Raw genomic sequence first — 18,005 nt, 5'->3', positions numbered from 1 at the left:
TGTGTTGAGCAGGTCCCAGAGCTCGACTGCATGTTTGCGTGCGGAGCGGGTGTTCAGTAGTTGCATCCGAGGTGGTTGCGTCCTTTCTCGGTGATTGGTTTGGCGGCCCGAAGACTGGTCGAGTTGCAGCTTCGGCAAGAGAAGGGTCCTTGGGTGCGCCTCGGGCGGCCAGGAAGCAGGTGTGTGATCGTCCGGTGTTGAGTGCGTGGAGGGTGCTAGCATCGTAACGGTTTCGGGTGTCGTGGCGTTCGCGGGGGCCAGGGGGTCTGGCGCTGGGCGCGGTCCAGGCGCGGATGGGTGCAGAAGGGCTTGCCTTAGGCACACCAGCGGCGCAGCCGCACAGCGGCCACCATATAAAGGGAGGTGGGAGGGAGGAGCAGCTGGGAGGTGGGAGTGGGGCGGCAAATGGGCGAGCAGGGGGACAGGGCGCAGGGGACGCAGCGGAGGGAACGGGCGAAGCAAGGGACACAGAAGGCAAAAACAGGAAGCACAGAGAAAATGGAGAAACGAAGGAGGCAAAAAAATACACAGGTAGCAATACAAAATTAGGCAAGGCAGCAAAACAAAATACAGCAGTACCGGACTACCGAGGCAGAGGGGCCTCGAAACTGCGGCAGCGGGGGTGACAGGCAGCAGAGGCACACAGTTGCACTGGTGGCGCTGTGCGGCGTGGGGGAGCGACCTGCCTGAAGACAGGATCAAGGGTTGCTCTCCTCACCGCGCAGCGGCCGCCATATAAAGGGAGGTGGGAGGGAGGAGCAGCTGGGAGGCAGGAGCGTGGCAATCATTTGGCTTTAGAAAAATATTCCTAGTGCTTTACCTTGCTCAGGTTATTCCCCTGCAGTTTTAAGATTTGCAGCAGTCCACATTTATGAATACCTTCAAGTTCAGTCAGATGATTAAATGAGCAGTCCAGGTACATGACAGTAGGTGTGGCCTCGAGACCTTTGGTGCTGATTAACTGGTTGTGGTCTACAACCAGTCGTTGCAGATGTCTCAGACCCTCAAGCCCACCTGAAAGAAACATTTGCTTTCATTTAATAGAAATTACAATGCACTATCAACATCTTTTTCATTTTTATTTTTTTTGCAACGGTGCACATTAAGTAAAAAAAAAAAAACAACATCCTTGTTTTGACAGAAAATGAATATATTTTTTCATAGGTTTGTACCCAGCTAGGAGATTGAAGGTGAACACTCTGATTTGCTGCATACCTTTTTTAATGCAACCAGCAATCCAGAACAATTAGTCAATTGCCAAGTTTAAATAATTCATTGAGTGAGACTATAGTTCCAGGCTCCAGTGGCAGATAAACACCTACACTGAAGCGGCCTATAGACTTCCACACATTATCCCAGCAAACTCGGCACGATGAGGATCCATTACTTTCTTGAAGCTCCCTACCGTCAAATACCTTAATGGAAACTTCACACCGATAGCTCTTTAAGGAGCAACTACCTCGTCCTGGATAGTGAGCGGGCCAGCAAAGTTTTAACATCTCAACTGTACTGGAAGAAATAGTTACTTACCCGTAGTAATAGTGTTCCAGTAGGAGTACTTTGAGATTCTGGAAGCCTTTACTGTACACAGGAGAACCCTGGGCCTGTTTTTACACCAATTTATTTTTGCAGTTTTGTACAAGCAAACAACATTTATGAAAATAGAATGCATTTCAAAGTGTCAAATGGCACCAGTCTCTTTAAACTGGAGCTTCTACAGTTCTGTGAATGAGTGTCTAAAAATGCAAAAAAACACAAAGCGATTTTGCTTCAGCTTTTTCATCAGAACATAAAATACTTAATCAGGGGTAGCTGTGTAAGATGTAGAACCAAATGTTATTTATAATGAAGTACTGCATAGCTTGTGCTCTTTTCTATGTTTCTACACAGGCACACAGCAGCATACAATTGTAGTGAGTTTCATCGACTGTGGTGGGCAAGGGACGAAAAAAGAACATTCTTATGAAAAGGTTTAAGCAATAGTGACCGCCATACTTAAGAATCAGACCAGCATCTACATTAAGGTAGCCATTTCTACAAAAGTAAGGATCTGGTAGCAAACCTAGGGAGGCATCCGAAGGTACAGCTGAACTCCTGGGTCCCATATCGACCCATCACCCCCCCCCCCCTCCCCCCCCCCCCCCCCCGCCATTCATTGCATCGCATTCAGCTTTTCCCAAACATTGTCCTGCTACGATATACAATTAAGGCGAATGTGTGTGTGTTTTCCCCTCTTACCAGTTTGCGCCACCATGGTGCCACTCCGGTGGAGCCATCATATGACTGATCGATTATATGATGACACTGCCGGCCGGCCTGTCTGTCTAACAGTGATCCCATGCTGCTTGCCCAGCCCACATCAACAGTCCATCTAAAATGGTCCTGTAGGCAACATACGCCCATGGCTAAACCTGGCCAAGTAAAAATAACAAAAATAGACTGTTGTTGGATAGAGCCTCAAAGATGCAATTGTATTGAAGAGCTAATGTCTACTTTTGACACCATATAGAATCAGAGACCCTCACTTGCAGTGGTACACTGAGCCACTGCCAACTTTACGCAAGGAATAGAGGACTGGATGTGGCTCTGAGAGTCTAAGACTTGGACTGAAAGATCAGAACCCGATATTCTGCACCCGGCCCCACTCCACAAGCAAGCCAAATTACCAAAGAACCGAAGCTCACTCCAGACAATACAGGTTCTCTTCAGTTGCCTTCTCTGCTGGCCATCTGAGGCAGAAGTAAATGAGGATACAGAAGAAAATCACGAGTTGCTATCCGCAGGCAAAATGTGAGCCTATACTATAAATGACAAGAAGATGATATTTAAGGGAAAACATCAGCACATTTAAATAAATATTTCTCAGATAGTGGCACGTTGATATTTAGGGACGAAATACATTTCTGTTGCACAATTTTTAATCAGTCACTTGAACGATGTGTTCGAGAAAATGACACGTATATATCTGAGGACTAAAATGGTTTATTATAACGAAAAATGAAAAGTTGGAACATCGGTGCAAAATAGTTTGCAATCAAAAAGTTAAATACGGAGTTTCAGGCCAATATCAACGTATTTACTAAAATTAGGAAACCCTGTTTTTGAGGAAATTAGAGTATTTAAAAGTAAGATACTGACATCATAGTACAGAATTTGTGTGTTTACGCTATATTTTCAAGTGATAATTTGATGTTAGTTTAATGTCATTATTCGCTTGGTGGTAGATGGCAACGACTACAGATCTTGTGCAAACAGGAAGAAAATTGTTATTGCCTGTATTACTTACTGCCTTCACGTCTGATTATACCTATAACCGAAGCAGACTCCATTCTGTCACTATACATCTTTAGCTGACAAATTCGTGCCACATGACATCAATTATTTATCCATTACCACCAAATATTGTGAAAGAACAGCTTGACAATGCAAAGCCATTTGACAATATTTTCTGTTCTGATACAAATTTGCCGTAAAATACAAATTCTATGTCAGGACTGGAGGCGAGGATTATGCCTTCTTTCTTCACTTTATTGGTACAGCTACCATAGAAAACAATAAGACTACATTTCCCACCAACCCTGGGGAAATATGTAGTCAAACAAAATTGTCCAATCAGTATAGTCCCGGGTCACCCAATCAGGGTCCTCCAGTATCCAGATAGTCTGCCCCCACTGGCTCTTCCTTCTCGTTCTTTGCTGCTCCACAGCCACGCTAAGTGTTTTCCTCATTTTCTTGTCTGTTGATTGTCTATGGATTAATGCCTTGCTCAACAGCTCATGCGATTGTGTGTTTTCTTTTATATGCCCTTGCGCTTTATGCCGATATCATTTAAAGTTTGTACTAGATTTGTGGTGTTTGGTTTCTTTATTTAATGCCTTCTGGGCTCTTGTGAGCATTTTTCTCTGTCACGGCGCCTTGCTGCCCGTTTGTCATTCAATTGGTTTGTCAGTTTGAGGCGGCGCTTTGCTCTCCCGCGTTCCGCCTCTGTTTTGTGACCGTTTTTAGGTCTCGCCTAGCTATTGCGATAGCAATCGCTATGCGAGACTCTAGTAAGGGGCTCTCAGAAGTGCTCCCAAAAGCGGATTGCATGGCGAGCACGCGCACAATCACGTGCATCGTGCCGCCATGCAATCCGTTTGGGGAAGCGCTTCAGCCCACTGGCGCCCTCGGCATCAAACTTCAAAGGGTCCGCTCCCCCGCCTGTAATGCGCTCCCCCGCCAAGCGCGCGCGCCACGCTTGCTTTCACTCTTGATTTTATCTTGCGTTAGGTCCGCTGCTGTTTCCGGCCTTCAACCACCCTCTGACAGAAACATAGCATTTGGCCGTCTTGCATTCTTTTAATTTGAATGTTTTTTTTTACATTGATGCCTTCCGCCCAGAAATGTTGAATTTGCCCGTCCCGCTTCTTTTCATTTGACTTTTTTTATTGACATTTCTGCCTTTGCCCGTCGCAGTTTGTTCTCATTTGCACGAGTGCAGTGTTTGCCTTCTGCCCGTCGCAGTTTGTTTTGATGGCGCCGCCGCCCTCTCTAACTATTTTGGAGCGGCAGTAATGGTGCATGTGCTCGCTTCTCGGAGGCAGTCCTATGGCTGTCCCACTGCCGCTCCTCTGCTGCAGTCTTAAGCTCCCTGGCCAGGGAAGGGTCCACCACATCACCGCCCCTCTTCATTGCAGACACCGGCTGCTTCGGTCACGAGTCTTCCTCCTTCTCCATTAGGCGGCTGCACCCTCCAGGCGGCAACAACAGCCTGCCACCGGCGCTGATGTGTTCCCGGTTTCTCCACACTGGGTGAGTGCATGTAATAATGCTCATGCTGCTTTCACCTTCCGCCCGTCACAGTTTATCATTTGCCCGGGTGAAGATCGTTTAAATTTGCCCGTCCCACCCGCTGCTTTTCAATTTTTTTTATTTTTTTTAACTTGTTGCCTTCCCTCCGCTGTCATACTCCTAGCTCCTCCATACTCCTAGCTCCTCCATACTCCTAGCTCCTCCATACTCTTAGCTCCTCCATACTCTTAGCTCCTCCATACTCTTAGCTCCTCCATACTCTTAGCTCCTCCATACTCTTAGCTCCTCCATACTCCTAGCTCCTCCATACTCCTAGCTCCTCCATACTCCTAGTTCCTCCATACTCCTAGCTCCTCCATACTCCTAGCTCCTCCATACTCTTAGCTCCTCCATACTCCTAGCTGCTCCTCCATACTCCTAGCTCCTCCATACTCCTAGCTCCTCCATACTCCTAGCTCATATGAACACAATCTCCTTACCTGCAGCTGCTGCGCTGTGCTATTTCTCCGGGTACCTGTTTGTTTCCCAGTGCTGTTCTTTCTGTACGCTTAACTGAATTGTACCAGATGAAAGTGAGTGATCATAGATACTCAATAGATTTGTCAATTTCTATTTGACCCAAAAGCCATTCAGTGCGCATCTACATCGTTCAAGAGGGGGCTCAGTATACTAGCAAAGCCACCCTGGTGCCCCACCAAGCATGCAGATCATCTGTGGAACCTTGTTGAACGGGTGGGTTGGCACTCTACGTCTACCCCACCCTCTGCATCATGTCTCTTAAGGACCAATGAGATAGGAGCTGTCCAGCTGGGATCATGTGGTCCCATATTAAGTATCAACAGTCAGTATAGCTCCGACCTTCGCGCAGATCCCTACCATCAAAGCAGCCACGTTGTCCTTGATGTCTGCCCTCCTGTTAATTGACCTTACTCACAAAGGTGACAATAGTGAAAACGCTGCTTGAGATGGCGGTTAAATGAAGAAGCCGACGGAAAGTGTATTTTCATGTTCTGTTTTGTTTTGTTTTTCCTCTCTACTGTAAAAGCCTTGCCTTCGCCCAAAAGTGGAATGTGTATGGTAATGTCAATATAGCTGGGAGCGTGGCAGCCGCTAGATTTATGTCTCTGATAGGTGTGAAAAGGTCTAATAAAAACATGTTTAAAAAAAAAGAGATGGCGCTTAAAGATGGATTCCTCCCAGAGGACTGGCAGAGTTATTGCAATAGGAGCTTTTCATCACTGAAACTGGATCAGTCCTAATTTCCTCTCATGGAAAGCATTTCAAGCATTAGGGACAGAAAGACTAATTTATTTGACTTCAAAAATAAGAATAAGAGACCTGAGCACGTGCCTGCCCTGAAAGGCAGATTACAGTGCTTTTGAAACGAAATGATATTCCTGTAAAATTGATCTGAGGTTTCTAGTGCATATTTAGTTGTTCAAGTATGAAATTTTCACAAATTTGGTACTATTAATAAACAGTGGGTTTGAGCTGAAATGCCATACTAGAACATGATTAACAAGCATTTGCAATGCAATAGCTCTCGCATTTACGCGAGTAAATGACAATGCCTTTTATTTATGTTTTAAAAACGAAAACACAAATAAAAGACATTGTTATTTGCAATGTCAATAGCTCAAACTCGCGTAAACGTGAGACCTATTGAATTGCAAATGCTTGTTTTCTTCTGGGACGAGTGCCCATCCCGCTGAGGGAGCCGCGGGAGTGTTTTTCCTCCTACGTGGTTCATCTGGTGCACCCACGCTCCTCCAGCCGTCAGGGGGCGCGTGAGAAGCATTCTACAGCGCGCACATTTCAAACCCTGAAGGGCTTGTGCAATGCGCCGTAGTTGTTGGTTTCCTGGCCTGAGGAACTTTACCTCGAGCGGGCTGTGAGGGGTTTCCAATACAGCCGTTCGGTGGTATTGTTCTCATGCTCCGCTTGGCACATATTTGGTGGAGTGTATATTATCTACCACGCCCTCTGGGGTCCCGTATTATAGCGCTTTCACACTGATTGGGCACTTGGTTCCCTGGCCAGATTTGTGTATTCACTGTAACTTGCAGGCACCAGACACACGTGCCCGGGGCTAATTACCCCTTCTTTGCCTTATTGCGAGTTTTCTCGCCCTGCATTCCCGCTGACACCCAGGCCCCAACAGTCCTGGGATCTCCCGCGCAACGTCTGACACCCAGACCTACTTTCTGGTTTCTTCTCGCCTGACCTTTGTGTTGTTTTGTGGCCTGTCATCATTGAATTTGAATATGATGACGACTCCCAAGGAGGGGTAAATGCCCTGACCGACCTTCAATGGGATGAGGAGTTCTACAAAGCGGTGGACAATTCTATTCACAGAGCAGTCGGGGAGGCTATGACCCCCCTTGAAGAAAGGCTCACCCAGAGAATTGATCAAGCGTTAGCACGCTTTTTAAGTTTACCGGTGCCCCCTCCACCTCCAACTACTCCCATCCCGACAATTCTACCGGACCCCTCACCTCTGCTGACCAAACGTCCTAGAGACACAGGGATGGACGCCACAGCCTTTGACAGGCTCAAGCAGGCTTTCCTCACCACCCAACCGAACCTATCGCAGCTGACTCCCCCTGCTATCCCCCAGAACTCGGGGAATGATGATGCCGATCCAGGTCCTTCCAGACCCCGTGACCCCTCCTTCATCTGATGTCTCTGATATGTTTGATCCAGATGAGATCGTGCATCCTCGCTCGTCCGACTGGGCTCCAGCAGGGGAAACATCCTTAACATCGCAGTCAGTACACCGCGAAGCTGTTACATCGCTGTTGTTACAACGAACGCGATGTAACCACGTTCTGCCATTATAACGCAAGTCTTTACATCGACTTGCGCTAGATGGCGTGCTATCATTACAAATTGTGTAGTTTACTATCCCAACAACTTCCTACTGTTAAGTGGACTGGAGTTGGAATAGTAAATTACACTTTTATAATGTTAGCACGCCATCTAGCGCAAGTCGATGTAAAGGCTTGCGTTGTAATGGCATAGCGTGGTAACATCGCAGTCGTTGTAAACGACCGCGATGTAACGGCACGCGTTGTAATGAAAAGCGTTGTTACGTCATACATCCTCCAGCGGACAAGGTGGCAGAATACATGGCCTTACGCATCAGGAAGCCACCGGAGAAAGAGGCTCGTAATTGTCTCAGGGCAGAATGCCCTCGCCCTCCTTTGGATGTCAAAGTCGCCCTCACACCGGAAATCGACACTCGCATGGCGACTTTCCTCCAAAAGTTCATGCGTGACCCCAAGAAGGGAATCGTCAGATCCTGGCGGGCTTGCCAGGATAAGCTCCTTGATGTTCTCGGCCCTTTAACCAAGATTCTCGACATGGCAGAGGAAGCCAAGTCGTCAAGCTCCCTTATCTCCCCTGACTCCCTGTCTGGTTGGGCTCAGAGAGCTATTGTGTTCCTCGGCAATGCCAATTGTGCCACTTCAAGTGAACGGCGGTGCTCTCTGCTCATCAAGGTGGACCCCAAACTAGGGGACCTTGCAGATTCGGAAGCCGGAGCGGTAGCCCAAGGGGGTCTGATTGGTGACCCATTCGTGAGAGAATTGGAAAAATGTGTTAATACTTTCACCTCACTTGACAAAGCTCAATCTACAATAAAGAAGGTGTTTACCTGGGTTTTCCGCGGGGCCGGTCGAGGCAGGGGCCGCTCGACCAACCATAGTTCCAACCACCAGCAAATATGGCAAGGCTCCAACAAGGGCCAATATCAGGACCAGTCCAGTTTCGGCAACTTTTACCCCACAAGAGGTAGACGCAGCAAAGGACATGGCTTCCGAGGTCCTGCGGCCTCTTCCAACGGTGAGTCTACTCCCTTCTTCTCATCTAAAAATAGGGGGGAGGCTGGGGAATTTTTTTCAGGCCTGGACTTCTGTCACAGGAGATCAGTGGGTCCTGCAAACCATCCAAGGCTTTCACATAGAATTCCTGGGGAACCCATTTAAACGCACCAGGCCCTGCCCCATTTAGTTCTCCCGCCAGGACTCCGCTCTGGTAGATGAGGAGATTTCCTCCCTCCTCGCCAAAGGAGCTATCGTTCCCGCAGTCCTTCATCCGTGAGGTTTTGTCAGCAATTTGTTTCCAGTCGACAAGACAGATGGGGCAAGCGCCCGGTGATCAATCTAAGCAGTTTCAACAAGTGGTTGATCTTCCACCATTTCAAGACGGAAGGTATCCATCTTCTCAGGGATATGCTACGTCCAGACGATTGGCTGGATCGCCTCGATCTGAAGGACGCCTATCTGGTGATTCCGATTTTTCCCCGTACCGGAGTTTCCTTCAGTTCATTTGGGGCGATTAGGTGTTTGAATTTGCCTCCCTCCCGTTCGGCCTCTCGTCGGCCCCTTTGTGTTTTACCAAGGCCCTCAAACCTGTGGTAGAGTGGTTACGAGCTCAGGGCGTTCGGATGATCGTCTACCTCGACGATCTCCTTCTCATGGACGCTTGCCCTCGCCGACTTCACCAGCATCTTCAGATGACGGTAAACCTCCTCCAAGGCCTGGGGTGTGTTATCAACAAGACCAAGTCAATGCTCTCTCCTTCACAGACTCTGACATTTCTGGGTTTCGTGATCGACTCAATGCCCTCTACTCTCAGTCTCCCTCGGAAATTCACAAAGATCCGGCACAAATTGCAGCGCACTCTGGTCAAGACACATGTGTCCCTAAGGGATTTTGCTCGGGTGGTAGGTTTACTCTCTGCCTCCATCCAGGAGATCTTCCCAGGCCCAATTCACTATCATGCGTTACAGCGCCTCAAAGCATCATACCTCAGGAAGGGGTGCCTCTACTCTCACACACTGTCAGTAGAAGCCAGAGAAGAGATCCAATGGTGACTCCAACATATGGAGCGGCTCCAACATATGGAGGCCTGGAACGGTCGCGCAATCTTCGGTTCCTCTCCAGACTTAGCTATAGAGTCGGACGCCAGCAATCAGGGCTGGGGAGCCAGGTGCAGCGACTTTTCTACCGGAGGGTTGTGGTCTCCAGACGAATGCAAATTACATATAAATTGTCTAGAGCTCCTGGCGGGTTCCTTTGCGGTTCACTGCTGGACAAAAGACTGCATTCAATCTTCAGTTCTCCTCAATATGGACAACATCTCGGCGGTCCGCTACATCAATCATCTTGGGGGTTCCCGGTCCAAATCCCCCTCAGATTTGGCCTGGCCGCCAGTTTTTGACAATACTGCCTGGAGCACCATGTTTCGGTGACGGCGAATTATCTTCCGGGCTGGCACAATCTGGTGGTGGTTTTCCAATCCAGCAATTTCCAGGACTCCAGCTTGTGGAAGCAGGACTCTGCAATCTTTTTGAGGTTAAACGACCTCTGGGGACCCTTTTCGATCTGCCTCGAGGCTAGGTCACCAGTTGCCTCGGTTCTACAGTTGGAGACCGGACCCCCTGGCAGTGGCCACGGATGACTTTCTCCAGGATTGGAACCTGAAGCGGGGGTATGCGTTTTCTCCTTTTGCGATGCTGTCCCACGTCACGGCTCAAGTCCGTCGCCAGAAGGCAGAGTTAGTTGTCCTCTCTCCCCTGTGGAGGTTTCAAGTGTGGTTTCCAGTTCTTCTGGAACTTTCCTGGGATTCTCCAATCCTACTTCCCCCTGTTCCCACATCTTCTTCTCAGTACCAACGGAGTTACTCATCCTCTAATTCTGCAGAACTCGTTACGGCTTGTAGCATGGAGGATTACAGGAGACTATGAGAAGTCCCAAGCCTTTCGGCAAAGGCTGAGGAACTCATGTCCAAAGCGTGGGCAGACAGTACTTTCAAGCGCTATATATCTGCTTGGGGCAGATGGTCCCGTTGGTGTCTGCGAAGGGGTGCCAATCCCATGGACGCAGCTATAGTTCACGTTGTGAACTTCCTAGCCCATCTGGCTTCTAACGGTCTGGCTTACTGCTCTATTAATACTTTTCGTTCGGCCATTTTTGCAGGCCATGTCCCCATTAACAACGTCCCTGTAGGGGAACATTCCCTTGTTTGCAAGCTTCTCAGGGGCATTCGGCTATCCTTACCGCCGGAACCCTGTTATTCAGCTCTATGGGATGTGACCCAAGTCCTGAATTTATTTTTATCCTGGCAACCCAACAGGTTTCTTTCACAGAAAGAGCTTTCCGCCAAATTGGAAATGTTACTCTGTCTGATTTCCTGTTGTCGGGTCTCCGATGTAAGAGCGCTAGATATCTCTTCTAGGATGTTTACTCCCTCAGGGGTGACCTTCACCTTACACAGACTGATGAAGTGCCACACACGGGTGATTTCTTACCCAGAATTTCTAGATTGTCCCAAGTTATGTGTGGTTCGCTGTTTGAAAGCTTACAAGGAGTTGACAGAAGAATTCCGGCCTCCAGGTGAGCGCCAACTTCTCATCGCTCTTCGAAAACCGTTTAAAGCGGTTTCTTCCCCTACCATCGCCAGATGGGTTAGGTGGGTCATGCAGGAAGCAGGTATTAGCCTCCAGGATCTTGGTGCCCACTCGGCAAAAGGGGCAATGGCTTCAAAAGCATTTGACTTGGGTGCCTTTTTGGAAGATCTCCTCAACGCGGCAGATTGGTCTTCGGACTCCTCCTTTAAAAGGTTTTATTTTAAGCCTGTGCTGGATGTGACTCACCTCGTGGTGAGCAAGCTTTGAACTAGCATAATCCTCGCCTCCAGTCCTGACATAGAAGGAAAGATTTCCTAGCTATCGTAATGGAAAAATTCAATTCTATTAAGGACTCGGAGGCGAGGATTATCCCACCCCTAGGGATCGCTGAAGGATTCCCCACCATTTTGTGGGGTTTTTCTATTTGTTTGAATATAATGTTTATTCTGCAACTTCAATGACCATGATGGGACGTATTCCTACCTGTGTGCTACTGCATCCATCTTTCGGTTCTTTTGAATTACTGTTTAAAGTCTTGATGGTTGTCTGCCAGGTCATGTTTCTGCTTACATCACATTCCCTTTCATGAATTGATGGCTCCCGTTGTCCTCGTAGGTTTACGAGGATGCTTGAGGATTGTGTTTCCGGCTGACTTCGCGCAAAGAAAGAGGAGGAAGAGCCAGTGGGGGCAGACTATCTGGATACCGGAGCACCCTGATTGGTGGACCCGGGACTATACTGATTGGACTATTTTTATAGAATACAGATTTCCCCAGGGTTGATGGGAAATGTAGTCTTATTGTTTCGTATGGCTGCTGTACCAATAAAGTGAAGAAAGAAGGTATAATCCTCGCCGTCAAGTCCTTAGTAGAATTGAAACTTTCCGTTACGATAGCTAGGAAATTTTTCATTCTCTTGTATTTCCTTAGTATGCTAACTACTGGATGAACAAACATTCCTGCAGATAGCTCATGGTAAAACAGGAATCAGAGCAAGCCTACACCTGATACATCTGAAGATCCTACATAAAGTCTAGTGCAATAGGAGCAGGTTGTAGATGGATCCGACTATATCCAACAGATGTCAGCGAAGTAAGAAAGGGGAAGGAAGGGTTCTAGTCTCCATAGAGTGTTTTTGATAGGCATTTGCTTTTATTATTATTATTATTTTTATCAATTTGTAAAGCATAAACGTTCAGCTTACAGGCATCATAACAGTATCAAAAAGATCACCAGTACGAACTAAGAATGTAGCCACCTTTATTCTTTTCTTGTACCAACAGTCGGCTCCATACACTGTCATTACTTTATTAACGGAAAAGCAAAGTTGTTAAGTCCTTCCTAGAGCTAAGAAGATTTCCATTGCTCTCAGGGAGATAGGCAGCTTTTTCCACAGTTGCCTTAATCTAGAAGGCTCTCACCCCAACCTAGTTTTTGTGAATCTAGGTACACATACCATGTTTGCTAATGCAGATCTTAGCATTATCCTAGGCTTATAGGTACTGAGTTTCATTTGCAGATGTCTAGTTTTTGACCCATTTATGGCTTTATGAACTATTCACATGGTTTTGAAAATACCTTTTTCTTTAACTGGTTCCCAGTGAAGTTCTTTGGGAGTACCTGACGCACAGTAAAATCTGGATGTCCAGATTAGCGACTTTTATAAGCAAAAATTTAGCAGCAATACAGAAAATAGGCTTAGTCAGAGTCTTAGCAACAAGATGGAGGAAGCAGCAAGAAGAAGGTGCCAGAGTGTGCAGATGAAAGTGCAGAGTGCAGCAGCGACTTTTTTAGCTCAGTGCAGGACAGCAGAAGTAAACCCGCTAATGTTTTCTTCATTTTGCTCTCAGGGTCAGCCCAGCTGCAATACTAGAAATGCCAGGGCTTGACTGCAAAGGTTCTCGGTGTAATAGAGATGCTATTGGAGTCTTATGCGTGGCGGGTCAGGGAGCCGGTTCCAGCCCAGATGCAATGCCACCTCTCAGGTAATCCGGTTGTTTCTTGATTTTGAGTTCAGCGGTGGTTAAAGATTTTACCAGGCGACTGCTTAATTGAATGTCTTCACCAGAGAAGCTTGCTAGCACCTCTTGCCTATGGGTCCGTATATGTTTCTTGTTGAAGAGTGGTCTAAGGAGGGACCAGCGCTTCCGTATTAATTCCCTACATAAGGTGATGAGGTGCACTATGTCCTCTTCTCCTTCCTCGCTGAGTCGACAGATTGCTGGCTTCGGAGGGCTCAGCCACGGCGGCAAGTGGTATGCAGATGGTAGTAAGCCTAGCCAAAATCTCAGGAACTTCTCTTTGAGAAGCTGGTATGGAGGTAGGCTTGAGGGGTTGCTTTACTGTAGGTCTGTATGGTAAGCCAGCCATGTGCACGTTCTGACAGGATGGCTTTGTCTTGTATGATAGATACTTTTTAAACAATGTTGTTTACTGGTTTTTTTTAAGCTTGCCAAGGTCCCTGATAATTCCCAAAGGTGCCGTATCCCCAGCTGATCAAGTGCGGTGTCCAAATAGAGTCTGGCTGGGCAGGTCTCCGAGGCTTGTAGTTCCTTTCACAGGTAGCCGTTTAGCGAATCGGGCAGCCCTCTTTTGATTTTTTTTGTCAAAAATCTTTTTATTCAGCATCATATGTAATACCACATACAGAGCACAGTAGGGTGCACAGATCCCAGAGTCAAACCCATCAGCTAATGGAAGTCTAGTTGCACATAGCTCTAGGTCCGATATAGTCTCCCTGTTATCTTCAAAGCTGAGAACTATTTTGTGTCGGGCAAACAGCCCATGAGAAAAAAAACACATAAACAACAAAAAAAACTAAAATGAGATCAGGAAACCCGTCCTAACCCTCCCCCCCTCCCAAGTCAAGCCCTGGTGGTGGTAAAACCGTACAGGAATAAAGTAAGTCGCACAGGTGTGTCAAGAAGGTGTGGCTGTCAAAGCTGAGACTAAACTGTGAGAGGAGTGGCGGGCGCTGTGGTCAATTCGTGACAAGGGAGTTAGAACTGGAAGAGATGCATGGACCTTAAGGAGGGAGGCCAACGGTAGGCCCCTGGACAAGTAAGACACCAATGGGCCCCACCTAGTTTCAAAGGCCTTAAAGCCATCCCGGAAGATGTCCGCAAGGTGTCCCATAGAGCGAATTCTCCACAGCCGGGCATGCCATAGTGAAATCTCCGGCGCGGCCTTCTTTTTTTCTTTTTCCAAGCAAATGCTATTGTGAGTTTCGCCGCCCCCAAGCATGCCCACAAGATAGTCTTGTCAGCCTTTGTTTGGGGCTCCAGTTTGGGATCCCTAAGGCCAAGTAGTACTTCCTCTATAGAAGTCGGGACGGGGTACCCCAGTATGTCCTTAAGATGCGAGAGGATTTCTTCCCAAAAAGGCTGGATACCTGGGCAATCCCACCAGATATGACGAAAATCCCCCTGCAACCCACAGCCCCACCAGCAGAGATCTGAGGTGTCGGGGAATATCCGTTTGAGCTTGGTGGGGTAAAGGTACCAGTCCAGTAGTGTCTTGTAATGTGCTTTCCGCAGAGCCACCGTGTGATTATATTTAGTGATGTCACCACATAGATGTTTCCATTCTTCGCCTGAGACCCCGACCCAGCACCTGCTCCCAAAAGGACATATAGCGCACTTGGGGTGCGTGTAGGTTATTTAGGAGTAGGGTATATAGTGAAGAGATTGCCCCCTTCATGTTTCCTGCCTTGAGTACCAACCGTTCCATGGCAGTGAGCTCTCTGGTAGCGGCATCTCATATGTGTGGGAGGGTGAACCAGTGCTTGAGTTGCAGGTATTGATAATGTTCCTTATGTGGAACCTGGAATTTTCTTTTGCAGGTTTCAAATGTCCAGACATCGAAGTTATGGAATAAATCCAATAGTTTCAAACAGGCACTCTCCCGCCAGCTATCAAAGGGTCCCTCGTTCATTGCCGGTGGAAAGGCTGGGTTAAAGTGGATTGGGGTGTAAGGAGAGGGGAAAGTGGTCCAGCCCTCCTGCTTCATAACCTGGTCCCATACCGTGACAGTAGTGCAAGTGGGTGTGCTAAGGTATGCATCTACCGGTCTGCCGGATTTCGGTTTCCATAGGACATCCCAAATGATCCACCCCACAATCGCCCTGTCCATATGGATCCAGTGTTTCTCAGAATCTCTCAACGTCCACTCCATTACTACGCTCAGTTGAGCTGCCTGGTAATATAATTGGAAGTCAGGGAGAGCAACACCCCCTTTTTGTCTGGGACGTCGCAGAACGTGGAAGGGAAGATGGGCTCTCCCTCCCTGCCAGATAAACTTGATGACCAACGATCGCAAGCGTGGTAGGAAATCACGCTCCAGTGCTATGGGGAGCGCCTGGAAGAGATACAAAGGCTTTGGCAGCACCACCAACCCAACGGCGTTGACCTGCCCTAGCCATGAGATATACAGCTTCCTTCTTTCAACTTCTCGTTTAAGCTGCGTTTCCAGTGGGGGGAAGATCTCCTTGTAGAGATCACCAATTTTAGGAGTGAGATGCACTCCGAGATAAAGCAGAGAGTGTTTAGCCTATTGAAGCGCTGTTTGGCCCTGCAGCTGCATCAGAGAGTGTGAGATCTAAAATGGAAAATTTGGAGAGATTCACTTTGAAACCAGAGACCCGCTCGAAGTTTCTTAGATCCTCCTGCACCGCTCTGAGCGAAGGGGACGGCTCCAGTAGCGTTAATAGGACATCATCCACAAAGAAGGAGGCTTTATGATCTGTGCCACTGAAGCGTATGCCTCGTATCCCTCGTTATCGCGGAATCGTGTAGCAAGGGGTTCGATGCGGAAAATAGGAGGGGGGGAGCGGGCAACCCTGACACTGCCCCTGTTAAGGGCAAAGGGGAGAGACTGATGACCATTAACTAGTACCCGTGATTGCGGAGATGGTAGTTGGCCCGGACCATATTGAGGAACCCTTCTCCAAAGCCAAATCTCTGCATAGTGAGTAAAAGAAAGGACTAGTCCACCCTATCAAAGGCCTTCTCAGTGTCGAGCCCCACCAGAATTGCAGGGATTCGAAACTTAGAAACATTTCTATAAGGTGGATAGTACGTCAAATATTATCATGCGTTTGCTGCGCCTTTATAAAGCTCTGCATCTAGATTGAGAAGGGCTATAGGTCAATAAGACGCACAAAGTTGAGGGTCCTTCCCCGGTTTTGGGATAACAGATGACAGCCGTGGCCATTGAGGCCGAAACTAGAGCAACCAGCACAATGGCATTAAACAGAGAGGTTAAATGCGGAATGAGCTCGGAGGCAAAGCACTTATAAAAGTGTGCCGTGAGGCCGTCCGGCATCGGCGCCTTGTGTAGTTTAAATTTAGCAATGGCTTGTCTAACCTCCTCTGATGTGATGGGAGCATCTAACGGTTCCGCCATTTGCTGGTGTTAGGCGGGGGAGCTCTAACGAGTCAAGATATTGCTGTTGCAGGGTGTGGTCAGGGGGAGCTCCTCGGTAGAGGTCTCCATAGAAGGTTCCAAAGATATTAGCTTTAGTGGTGTCGTCGTGAGTAAGGTGACGGTCTGCATCTAATATACCCCCTATATACTCACGCTCTCGTTTTTCTTGCAGCTGACGCGCTAAATGGGTCCCCACCTTATCCACTTGTGCGTACGATGTCTGTCGCAATTTGAGTAATGTGTATTTGGCTCTATTGTTGAAGATAGCCCTGATCTTGCCCCTCAGGGCCGTGAGCTGTCTCTGTAGCGCCCAAGTTGGCTGTTCCTTGTGCAATTTTTCAGTGGCCTCCAGTTCCCCGCCAAGGCTAGGTGATCTTTCACCCTTTGTTTATTAAGGGCAGTATTAGGTTGAATGCATTTACCCTGTAAAACTGCCTTAAAGGCGTCCCAGCTATTTTGCGGGGGGGGGGGGTTGTCTGCCGGGACATTAAGTGTAAAGAACTCGGTAATAGCGGACCTCAAGTCTTCCCGGAGAGATTTGTCCATGATGATAGAAGCTGGGAAATACCATTGGGCAGTGTCGAGTTTGGGTCCCCCCCACACTAATCTAATAGAAACAAGACCATGGCCGAAATTGAAATTGGCAGAATCTGGCCAGCCCGAAGAAGTCCCTGAAGTGTTTGGCTGATGAAGATGTAATCGATCCTAGAGTAGGTGCGGTGTATATGAGAGAAGTAGGTATAATCTCTGGAGTCAGGATTTAGTGTCCGCCACGCATCTAGGAGGCCTAGGGTGAGGAATTTTTGCTTGAGTGCTTTGGGGAAGCAGGTGAGAGTCGTCCTGTGTGTATGGGAGCTATCTAGAGTGTCATACCATGTGAGATTGAAGTCGCCCAAAAGAATCACTGAATCCTCCGCGAAAGTGCCTATTAAATCAAGTGAATTAGTAATGAAAGTCGTCTGTCCCGTATTAAGTGCGTACAGAGAGATACAGGTGCACAGGGTGCCCCGCAGCCTCCCCTTCACCATAAGTGTTCTCCCCTCCCGGTCGGTCTTAACTGCTTCCGGCTGGAATTTAGCTGAAGATCAGAAAAGCATGCTACCCCATTGTGTTTGGTGCTAGCCGATTATTGGTAAATTAAAGGATAGGCTCTGTGACAGAGTCGCCCTTCCTCCGACTTTTTCAAGTACTTTTCCTGGAGCACCACTACCTCAAATTGGCGATCATTAATTTACTTCCAAATTTTTTGCCGTTTTTGTGGCAAATTAAGACCTTTAATGTTCCAGGACACTATCGAGACCATACAAAAAACTGAGAGTCCCCGCCACGCTCATTGGTCTCCCTCAAAGAACCACCCCTCACAGGACACGACTGCTGCC

At 47.8% G+C, this 18,005-nt stretch overlaps 1 protein-coding gene across 1 annotated transcript in view; it reads right to left on the bottom strand.

Moving 5' to 3' along the window:
* The window catches only part of LRRIQ1 (leucine rich repeats and IQ motif containing 1), a 1,142,626-nt gene that overhangs the window by 800,265 nt on the left and 324,356 nt on the right, over window positions 1–18,005 (bottom strand). Inside the window, exon 10 of the mRNA XM_085653925.1 lies at window positions 821–1,014. Within this exon, the coding sequence (XP_085510051.1) occupies window positions 821–1,014 (194 nt within the window). The remainder of the gene's footprint in view (window positions 1–820; window positions 1,015–18,005) is intronic.

This window comes from Triturus cristatus, chromosome 4_1 (assembly GCF_964204655.1).
Source record: "Triturus cristatus chromosome 4_1, aTriCri1.1, whole genome shotgun sequence".
Lineage (NCBI taxonomy): Eukaryota > Metazoa > Chordata > Amphibia > Caudata > Salamandridae > Triturus > Triturus cristatus.
Note: the sequence above shows the minus strand (reverse complement) of the source record. Positions and strands in the feature narration are given on the sequence as shown.